Source organism: Nerophis ophidion, linkage group LG11, assembly GCF_033978795.1.
Source record: "Nerophis ophidion isolate RoL-2023_Sa linkage group LG11, RoL_Noph_v1.0, whole genome shotgun sequence".
Taxonomy (NCBI): domain Eukaryota; kingdom Metazoa; phylum Chordata; class Actinopteri; order Syngnathiformes; family Syngnathidae; genus Nerophis; species Nerophis ophidion.
In genome coordinates this window covers 9,821,550-9,832,785 of record NC_084621.1, presented here as the reverse complement: position 1 = coordinate 9,832,785, position 11,236 = coordinate 9,821,550, and the positions used below count along the sequence as shown (strand labels likewise).

At 44.5% G+C, this 11,236-nt stretch overlaps 1 protein-coding gene and 1 long non-coding RNA gene across 2 annotated transcripts in view; one reads left to right on the top strand and one right to left on the bottom strand.

Moving 5' to 3' along the window:
* The window catches only part of megf8 (multiple EGF-like-domains 8), a 69,244-nt gene that overhangs the window by 16,252 nt on the left and 41,756 nt on the right, over nt 1-11,236 (top strand). The window contains exons 7-17 of the mRNA XM_061915059.1: nt 2,788-3,001; nt 3,087-3,270; nt 4,815-4,960; nt 5,036-5,146; nt 5,222-5,373; nt 5,468-5,569; nt 5,659-5,806; nt 8,428-8,591; nt 8,825-9,028; nt 9,113-9,310; nt 9,395-9,655. Coding sequence (XP_061771043.1) covers nt 2,788-3,001; nt 3,087-3,270; nt 4,815-4,960; nt 5,036-5,146; nt 5,222-5,373; nt 5,468-5,569; nt 5,659-5,806; nt 8,428-8,591; nt 8,825-9,028; nt 9,113-9,310; nt 9,395-9,655 — 1,884 coding nt within the window. The remainder of the gene's footprint in view (nt 1-2,787; nt 3,002-3,086; nt 3,271-4,814; nt 4,961-5,035; nt 5,147-5,221; nt 5,374-5,467; nt 5,570-5,658; nt 5,807-8,427; nt 8,592-8,824; nt 9,029-9,112; nt 9,311-9,394; nt 9,656-11,236) is intronic.
* LOC133561640 (uncharacterized) lies at nt 3,410-6,072 on the bottom strand. Its single transcript, XR_009808746.1, has 2 exons — nt 5,214-6,072; nt 3,410-5,122 (listed from the first exon to the last, which is right to left on the bottom strand). It is a non-coding gene; the product is annotated as an uncharacterized LOC133561640 (long non-coding RNA).

Genomic DNA, 11,236 nt, shown 5'->3' with positions numbered 1-11,236 from the left:
TTACACTACTTAATATTAAAAATGGCAACAGTGGAGGATGAATGTGCCATAACAAGAAGATAGAGAAAAAGAAGAAGCTTATTGACTACAATGTCAGCATGGCTGCAGAACTATGCAGATCCCAAATACAGATCAGCAAGTACCAGACGGTAAGAAAAGTTGCTTTTGCATAATATTGCAAAACAAAACGCCAGATAAAGTCTTACATTATACAAACACCATAATAATACTCGTATGTTGAAGCACTATACAATCCTTTAAGTGGTGCAGCTTCACAGATCACTAAAGTCGTACTAAAACATTTTGATACATTTTTGGGACGCCACGGCGTGGCGCAGTGGGAGATTGGCTGTGCGCAACCCGAGGGTCCCTGGTTCAATCCCCACCTAGTACCAATCTCGTCACGTCCGTTGTGTCCTGAACAAGACACTTCACCCTTGCTCCTGATGGGTGTTGGTTAGCGCCTTGCATGGCAGCTCCCTCCATCAGTGTGTGAATGTGTGTGTGAATGGGTAAATGTGGAAGTAGTGTCAAAGCGCTTTGAGTACCTTGAAGGTAGAAAAGCGCTATATAAGTACAACCCATGTATCATTTTGAGTGCCGTGTGTAATGTTCGATATTTTCGATGGAACATATACAATTTTGGTGTTGTTTACTTGAGTCCTATTGCAGTCTACATGTATCTCCTATGTGTGACTGCCATCCACAGGTCACACTTATCATTTCACCATGTGCCAAATAAAATAGCTTTGAGGTCAACTAAAATGATTCCGTTCATTAGGCGCACCGGGTTATAAGGTGCACTGTCGAGTTTCAAGAAAATGAAAGGATTTTAAGTGCTCCTTATAGTGTGAAAAATTCGGTACTTGGTAGGCCTGGGCGGTATTTTTTTTTTTTATCGATAACTTGATTTTTTTGATAATAAAAAAAAACAAAACTTTTTTTGCTCTGGCACATTCTTTGCCCCCAGGAGCTTTCGCCCCATTGTTTTGTCAGCGGAGACTCACACACACGGCTACAACATGGCTACTCCTACCAACACTAAAAAATGCATTGATACCTGCTTTTTTCAGCATCCTCAGTACCTAAAACTTTTTCCTAAAATCAGCGCGGTAGAAGAGCTTAAAAAATTTGCAAATGTTCCTTATATATTTACTCATTCGTGGAAGCCTGTCACAAATGCGGATTTTGCACTTCTGGGTCATCCCTCACCCATTAGCAAATTATAATGGAAGTGCGGCAGTGTAGCTTAACTGTAGGTGTGACGAGTCTTCGCTTACTTTGTTGTAATCTACTACACGCCTGCTGTGTGTCTATGACTATAATGTTGCTATATTTAGAAAGTAGAGATACATATTAAAAGTGAAAGAGAGATGTATCCTGCGTCATGCCTATATTGGGTAATCAAAAGCGGTCACAAAAGTATTCGCCGAGCGAGTGAGAGCGCCGATCGGCCACCGCAAGCCCAGGGAGTACAGTATGCGTTACTACTATGTGCAGAAAACCTCCACAACCTTTCATCAGTCCCAAACTTTATCACTTCCATAGGTGCAAAGAGATCGTAGTTTTTGTTGTTATTCAACATTTTGAACACCACTGGTTTACTCATTTCAACAGGAAGACAGTGTGGCCTCGGGGGCATTAGTTTTTTTTATAGGCCTTTTATGGGTCTTTCTTAATTAATGTTAATGATTGTAGGTAAAAAAAAAAAAAAAAGTTATTTATTTCATTTATTCATTAATGAAATGAGTATTTTAATTAATGTATACGTGTTTTTATGAATCACTTTTTAATTTCCACGTCCCAAGAGCTAGCTTATGTAGCCGAGGATCGGACCGCCAAGTGCCCTGCCTTCGGCTGTCGCCCAGCTCACAATGCACCCGACCTCTATGGCCCCTCCTATGAGTGGTGAGCCCATTGGAGGGATGACCCACGTTGGATCGGTTCGCAGCCGAGTGTGAAGCGACCGGAATGAGTCCATGGTTCTCACCCGGAAAAGGGTGGAGTGCCATCTCCGGGTTGGGGAGGAGACCCTGCCCCAAGTGGAGGAGTTCAAGTACCTAGGAGTCTTGTTCACGAGTGGGGGAAGAGTGGATCGTGAGATCGACAGGCGGATCGGTGCGGCGTCTTCAGTAATGCGAACGTTGTACCGATCCGTTGTGGGGAAGAAGGAGCTAAGCCGGAAGGCAAAACTCTCAATTTACCGGTCGATCTACGTTCCCATCCTCACCTATGGTCATGAGCTTTGGGTCATGACCGAAAGGATAAGATCACGGGTACAAGCGGCCGAAATGAGTTTGGGTCTCTCCCTTAGAGATAGGGTGAGAAGCTCTGTCATCCGGGAGGAACTCAAAGTAAAGCCGCTGCTTCTCCACATGGAGAGGAGCCAGATGAGGTGGCTCGGGCATCTGGTCAGGATGCCACCCGAACGCCTCCCTAGGGAGGTGTTTAGGGCACGTCCAACCGGCAGGAGACCACGGGGAAGACCCAGGACACGTTGGGAAGACTATGTCTCCCGGCTGGCCTGGGAACGCCTCGGGATCCCCCAGGAAGAGCTAGACGAAATGGCTGGTGAGAGGGAAGTCTGGGCTTCCCTGCTTAGGCTGCTGCCCCCACGACCCGACCTCGGATAAGCGGAAGATGATGGATGGATGGACTTTTTAATTTACTTACATTTTTCTTTAAATGTTTTAAGGGACATCCCCAACCCTCAGCAGTTTTACTAAACAACATAAAAAAAATTAGTCATGAATTCTAATTATATTCCTGCGCTCTTTGTGTTGATAGCTGGCCCGCCATTCCCACACAGCTGTAGAGTGGGCGGGAAACATGGTCATCTTTGGTGGGGAGTTGCTTAACGGCTCGCTGGCAGGGGATGTCTGGATGTACCGCCCACTGCAGGATGACTGGCAGCAGCTCGGCTTTTCACAAAGCGACGGCGGCCCCAAGCTGGCCAATCACGCAGCAGCCGTAGTGGATAGTTACCTCTATGTGTTTGGAGGTGGGTTTTTTTTCCTCCCCCACACAGAGAAAAGGTTTGTGACCTCACAACCGCTTGCGTTTTTCACATCCTTTTTACGTCCCAGGTCGCACAGAGGAGGACATGTTTTCCTCCTCCCTCTATCGGTTCAGTCTGAGAGGCTCTGGGCGGTGGGAGACAATTCAGCCCACTGGTGGAAAGCCTCCGGCCACTGCTGGTCACTCCATGGTGTTCCACAGCCCCTCTAGGACATTGCTGGTGTACGGCGGCCACAGGCCAACCACTGCAAGGTACACAACCTAAGCCCATTACGTCGATCGCGGGCTACCAGTCAATCTTGGAGGGAGTGATGGTCGATCGTCAGGCATTAAAATGAAATACATACACATATATATACACAGTACAGGCCAAAAGTTTGGCCACACCTCATACAACTCGTTTTCTTTATTTTCATGACTATTTATTTACATCGTAGATTGTCACTGAAGGCATCAAATTTGGCAGCACATGCGGAGTTCTGTCCTTAATAAAACAAGGTGAAAAAACTGAAAACATGTTTTATACTGTAGTTTCTTCAAAATAGCCACCCTTTGCTCTGAGTACTCCTTTGCACACTCTTGGTCTTCTCTCGATGAGCTTCAAGAGGTAGTCACCCGAAATGGTTTTCACTTCACAGGTGTCATAGTTTTGATGCCTTCAGTGACAATCTATCAATCAATCAATCAATGTTTACTTATAGAGCCCTAAATCACTAGTGTCTCAAAGGGCTGCACAAACCACAACACAAACCACTACGACGTCCTCGGTAGGCCCACATAAGGGCAAGGAAAACTCACACCCAGTCGGACGTCGGTGACAATGATGACTATGAGAACCTTGGAGAGGAGGAAAGCAATGGATGTCGAGCGGGTCTAACATGATACTGTGAAAGTTCAATCCATAATGGATCCAACACAGTCGCAAGAGTCCAGTCCAAAGCGGATCCGACACAGCAGCGAGGGTCCCGTTCACAGCGGAGCCAGCAGGAAACCATCCCAAGCGGAGGCGGATCAGCAGCGCAGAGATGTCCCCAGCCGATACACAGGCGAGCAGCACATGGCCACCGGATCGGACCGGACCCCCTCCACAAGGGAGAGTGGGACATAGGAGAAAAAGAAAAGAAACGGCAGATCAACTGGTCTAAAAAGGGGGTCTATTTAAAGGCAAGAGTATACAGATGAGACTTAAATGCTTCTACTGAGGTGGCATCTCGAACTTTTACCGGGAGGGCATTCCAGAGTACTGGAGCCCGAAATGAAAACGCTCTATAGCCCACAGACTTTTTTTGGGCTTTGGGAATCACTAATAAGCCGGAGTCCTTTGAACGCAGATTTCTTGCCGGACACATCTACAATGTAAATAGTCATGAAAATAAAGAAAACACATTGAAATAAGAAGGTGTGTCCAAACTTTTGGCCTGTATGTATATGTAATATATGTAGGCAACTGTCTTATGTCATTTTCTTTGTCCCCCACAAGAGAACAGTCAATGTATTTTGAAGTATCATGTGCAGCTTTTTCTACCTTTGCCTCTATAAATGAATCAGCAAGAGCTGTGTTTTCCTCTCTACTTTTCTCATGCACTCCAAATCAACATTAAAGTGTAAAATTAATTGAATATGTTTAATTTCAAGTTTCAGAAACAACAGCCTCTGTCCTGTTATTGCCTATTTCCAACTAATGTTAAATCCGCTTTGCATTTTTATAGACCCCCTGCCGATTTGAGCATTGTCTGTCGTTAACAACATGACCACTGGCCAGTGAAACCGAAAGTGAACGTGCTCCTTTATTGCAGGTTTAGCGTGAGGGTGAACAACACCGACGTATTCCACGTGGACCAGCGATTTTGGACGTTGTTCCGTTCCCGTTACCCGGCAACGGGCCCCCGAGAGCGAGCTTTCCACTCTGCCACCGTCATTGGAAATTACATGGTAGTCTACGGTGAGCAGATCTGTGCATAAATCGTCACAGTTGTGTGTTTTTGCGTCTACTTGATGGGCTTTTTATTTGTACCAGGTGGAAATGTTCATATCCACTACCAAGAAGAGAAGTGCTATGACGAGGAGATCTTCTTTTACCATTTGGGCTGTCACCAGTGGGTGTCTGCAGGGGACAGATGGTCTCTCAGTGAGTCGCTCTTCAATTTATCTCATCTATTTTGGTTCTTTGGTCAAATGCTGAGATTTTACTTTACCTCTGAAGATGGGGAAGGTGTAAAGGGGCGCTACTCCCACGTTGCCGCTGTGATAGAGGGACGAGTGCTGCTGGTTGCAGGGGGTTACAGTGGCGTTGCCCTTGGAGACCTGGTGGCTTTCAAAATGCCACTGTTTGTCAGTAGCAAAGAGGGCGATCGGGTGAGAGAGATTACATGTTAAAAGAGTAGAGTTTAAAGCGGACTTTGCTGAAGAAAACTACAATTGTGGTCATGTGTCTGTTTTGCTTTTGTAGGATGCTGTTTGTGCTGAGGCCTTGGATGAAAGCATGTGTCTGAAGAACCCAGAATGCAGCTGGTGTGAAGGCCGCTGCAGAGAGTATCAGCCCACCGATCCGGTAACATTGTAGACACGCGCAATCCCGCACACCCCAGGTCAGTGTTCCAATCACTGCTGCAACTCTCCCGCTTCTTTTGTCCTTCACAGTGCGGCAGTACCGGTTGCCTGGGCCTGGCGCGCTTCCTGTCCGACTGTCAATCCTGTCTGGTGTTCAGCGGCACCCCGCCTTCGCTGGCCCGTGCTCCCGGCGAATTCGGCTGGTGTGTGCAGAACGAGTCCTGCCTGCCAGTGTCAGGTGAGACCCAGGGAGGGATGGAGGAAGAAGGAGGGGTGGCAACACTAGCAGCACGCGAGGCTGTGCCTTAGACTGTTGGGAGCTGACATGGGAGGGACTCCACTTGTATTCGGCGTGTGTCAGAGATGACAGAGTTTAGGTTTCTGCTCGGTGTCAAGGAGGGGCTCCTCAAATGGACTCGGAGAGACCTTAATTCTCTAACATAGCCATGATGCTGGAACAGAAAATAGGTCTACAGCTATCGATTATTTAAGCAATCGATGAATTTGTTCGATTAATCCGGGGGTTGGCAACACGCGGCTCTGGAGCCGCAGGCGGCCCTTTAGCGCCGCCTTAGTAGCTCTCTGGAGGTTTTTCAAAAATATGTAAAAAATGCAAAAAGATGAGGGGGAAAAAAAACATATTTTTTGTTTTAATATAGTTTCTGTAGGAGGACAAACATGACAAAAACCTCCCTAATTGTTATAAAGGACACTGTTTAAATTAAACATGCTTCACTGATTCAAGTATTTGGTGAGCGCCGTTTTGTCCTACTAATTATGGCGGTCCTTGAACTCACCGCAGTTTGTTTACATGTGTAACTTTCTCCGATTTTCTAAGACGTGTTTTATACCACTTCTTTTTCTGTCTCATTTTGTCCACCAAACTTTTAACGTTGTGCATGAATGCACAAAGGTGAGTTTTGTTGATGTTATTGACTTATGTGGAGTGAGCTAATCAGACATATTTGGTCACTGCATGACTGCAAGCTAATCGATGTTAACATGCTATTTAGGCTTGCTGTATGTACATATTGTACCATTATGCCTCATTTGTAGGTATATTTGAGCTCATTTTGTTTCTTTTAAGTCCTCATAATTCAATTTATATGTGATGACACACTATCTGTATGTAATATGGCTTTTAATTTTTTGCGGCTCCAGACGGATTTTTTTTTGTATTTTTGGTCCAATATGGCTCTTTCAACATTTTGGGTTGCCGACCCTTGGATTAATCGAATAATCAAAAAAAACACCTTTTAGCCTCAATGCGACTTTTAGGGAAAATTGTTGAAATGAACAAGGATTTTTCACATTTATAATTTTCACTTTTACCGATGGGATCATCAAAATATGTTACTTACTAAAAAAAGTTCAAAAGTTAAAAAAAACACCAAAAAAAAACAATCTGTGTAGCTATGGCTGGCGGTATCCAATTCATGACTTCATTAAAACCTGGAACTTCATGACGAAGTGTTTAAACACACAAGTTGAAAGTACTTTTTGTATAATCAAGCATATCTACCGTATTTTCGGAGTATAAGTCGCACCTGCCAAAAATGCATAATAAAGAAGGAAAAAAACACATATATGTCGCACTGGAGTATAAGTCGCATTTTGGGGGGAAATTTATTTGATAAAACCCAACACCAAGAATAGACATTTGAAAGGCAATTTAAAATAAATAAAGAATAGTGAACAACAGGCTGAATAAGTGTACGTTTATATGAGGCATAAATAACCAACTGAGAAGGTGCCTGCTATGTTAACCTAACATATTATGGTAAGAGTCATTCAAATAACTATAACATATAGAACATGCTATACCTTTACCAAACAATCTGTCACTTCTAATTGCTAAATCCCATGAAATTTTATACGTCTCGTCTCTTACGTGAATGAGCTAAATAATATTATTTGATATTTTACGGTAATGTGTTAATAATTTCACACATAAGTCGCTCCTGAGTATAAGTCGCTCCCCTGGCCAAACTATTAAAAAAACTGCCACTTATAGTCCGAAAAATCCGGTAATTATTGGAGCCTGTCTGTACATAAACAGCCATGAACAGTCTGGCTGCCCGGTGGGCGACGCAGTGGTTGTCTACAACCATGACTGATGTAGTTTATACTTAAGTTTACGCAATCAGAACTGGTGTTGGGATTGACTATTTAGTCGTAGCTTTGTATGTTCTCATCTTAGAACTGTCTTGAATTATATTCCTATTAATGTTGCCAGCACGGTGGAACAGGGGTTAGTTCATGTGCCTCACAATACGAAGATCCTGAGTAGTCCTGAGTTCAAACCTGGGCTCGGGATCTTTCTGTGTGGAGTTTGCATGTTCTCCCCGTGGAACCTGGGGATAGGTTGATTGGCAACACTAAATGGGCACTAGTGTGTGAATGTGAGTGTGAATGTTGTCCGTCTATCTGTGTTGACCCTGCGATGAGATGGCGACTTGTCCAGGGTGTACCACGCCTTCCGCCCGAATGCAGCTGAGATAGGCTCAAGCACCCCCGCGACCCCGAACGGGACAAGCGGTAGAAAATGGATGGATATTAATTTTGCCTATTTGGTATTTAAGAAGAGCCCTCTTATGAACAAAGTATCCTTGACACTGAGAAAAACCAATACCGGCTTGACGACGCCCAGCTGAGATTGCAGAGGTCACTCAAACTTTCATTTGACTCGCCTCTTCGATCCCAAACTCCTTTGAGTGGACGTCGCCATGTTTCGCTCTCTGACACACTCCCCGCCACTCGGCGTTGCAATCAGGCTCCGCTGCTGTATTTGTTTTTTTATATCTCACGAGGTCAGATGTGTTCCATTATGTTGCTGACCTCTCCCTCTCGGTCTCGCAGAGCGAAGTGCGTGCCGTGTGGACCAGATCTCGGGGGCGTACGGCTGGTGGGGGGAGCGTACCCGTTTCCTAACCTCCCTCCACTCCTGTCGCACCGAGAACTTTGTCCCGGGACTGCACCTGCTCACCTTCCAGCATCCCCGCAACGACTCCCAGCCTGACAAGGTACGGAGTCCCCATCTAAAGTGTACTCTCCCACCCCTCTACTTATCCGTCCTTCCTTCCTCAAGTATCACTTTTAACAACTCCCTTGAGTTTGCTTGTCTCTACTTTGTGCTCTTGACTTTTTAACACTTTTCCTTTTTCTTTGTCTGTGTGGGCTTTGAAGTATTTCAGTATTTCTGTTGATGTGTCTCCATTTCCCCTCCGTCCTCCACCGTCTTCCATCCTCTCGCCAGGTGTCCATTCTCCGCAGCACCACCATCATCCTCAGCCCAACCACCGAGATGGATGTGGCCCTGCAGTTCAGGGGCTTCATCCATCCTTTATGGGGGGCCCCGCCACCAGTACCCCCTCCCACCGAGACTGTCTCTATGTGGGCTCGCATCCAGAGACTCCACTTTGAGGCGCGAATGGCGGCAGGCCCCAACTCGAGCCAACTGGTGAGCAGACGGGGGGCAAGAAATATACATTTCAAGATGTCTGTAGAAAAGGGACACAGGCATTGTTTTGTTGTCTGTGAGCAGGAGGTGGTGGGTCGCTGGGCGGCTCAGCAGGAGAAAGAGTTAAATCTGCTGGCTCGCACTGATGGGAGCAGACTGTTCTCCAACCTCACCAGAGGTAACCACTACCTGGTCCAGGCTGAGGGCTACCTGAACAATTCGGGCTCAGGGCAGACCAGTGAGATGGCCCTGATCTGGAACAGAACTCTGTATGGAGAAAGCGTGAGTGGTTTTTTTTCCCGGTGTATCCTCAGAAACACTGAAGAGCTTCCACCTTATATCCGCATATTCATCTTTGAACTCCAGGAGATCTCCTTCCTGTTCCTGGAGCCCTACCGCTCAGGCTCCTGTTCAGTGTACATGTCCTGTCTGGCCTGTCTCTCGGACCAGTCTTGCGGCTGGTGCCCGACTCTGTCTCGATGTCTGCTCCGGGACGGCCCTGAACTTAAACCCTGTCCTGAGGGGGGGCCTGGAGAAGACAAAGGGGAAGCTCAGCGCCATCTGCTGCTAGCACCTCAACACTGCACCCTGTGTGAAGAGTACAGAGACTGCTCAGCTTGTACTCAGGTATGCCATTCATGTTATTGTGTACAGCAGGGGTCCCCAAACTTTTTGACCCGGGGGCCTCATTGGGTTAGAACAATTTGGCTGGGGGCCGGGCTGTAAATATATATATATACCGGTGTGTGTGTGTGTGTATATATATATATATATACATGCACACGCATACACAAGTCTCCAAAACGTTAACCACCACGTTGCTACAATAAAAAACAAACAAAGGAAAATATAAATAGTTGCACTGATTTTATAGTGTGTGTATGTGTATGTATATATATATATATATATATATATATATATATATATATATATATATATATATATTCCTCGCGCACTAATTGACTGAAAGAGCGCGCACTTGCCGCTGATGAAGAAGTCAAAAAACGTTAACCACCATGTTGCTACAATAAAAAACAAACAAAGGAAAATATAAATAGTTGCACTGATTTTATAGTGTGTGTATGTGTATGTATATATATATATATATATATATATATATATATATATATATATATATATATTCCTCGCGCACTAATTGACTGAAAGAGCGCGCACTTGCCGCTGATGAAGAAGTCAAGTTATCGATGGGAAAATGCATTTTTCGACAAGATGATTTTAGGAGACACAACGGGTAACAACAGTAAAAATGGATTAGAAAGGACATTTTTTTTAAAATAAAAATGAAAAATAAAATAAAGTATTTTTTATTTTATTTTTTCAACTTGGGACTTCCCGCGAGCCGGATTTTGGACGCTGGCGGGGCGTATCTGTGCCGCGGGCCGTAGTTTTGGGACCTCCGGTGTACATTAATGTAGTAATAAAAAATTGATGTGGGGTTAAGTTCATTCTCAGAAGGATGTGTTTTTATTATCATTAAATGTGGATCACACTGAAAATAAACTAAATTATAAAATATGAATAGAGTCAAAATACTGTGAAAATGAAGCCAATAATTTCAAAAGAATAAATACGTGCAAATGTGAGAAGTATATGAGATTAAAAAAGTCATACTATGACAAGAAAAATGCCATAGTTTTATAACAGTAAAGATACATTTTTATATTTAAAAACGTCATACTTTGTGAGGAACAGGTCATAATTTTATGGACGCAACGTCCAAATTTAAGGATTAAAAAGTTAAACAGTTAGGATAAATCATGGTTTTATTATAATACAATTATTTAAGGGGGGAATAAGTCATATTTTTATCAGAATAAAGTCATAATGTTTAGTAAAGCTATTTCAAGTGAAGTAATTCATAATTTCACAAAATAAGCTCCTGACAAATAATAAAAAAGGTACAAAGTTTTAAAAAAATATTGTGCTTACGGGACGGCGTGGCGCAGTGGGAGATTGGCCGTGCGCAACCCGAGGCTCCCTGGTTCAATCCCCACCTACTACCAACCTCGTCACGTCCGTTGCGTCCTGAGCAAGACACTTCACCCTTGCTCCTGATGGGTGCTGGTTAGCGCCTTGCATGGCAGCTCCCTCCATCAATGTGTGAATGGGTAAATGTGGAAGTAGTGTCAAAGCGCTTTGAGTACCTTAAAGGTAGAAAAGCGCAGTACAACCCATTTATTTACATGT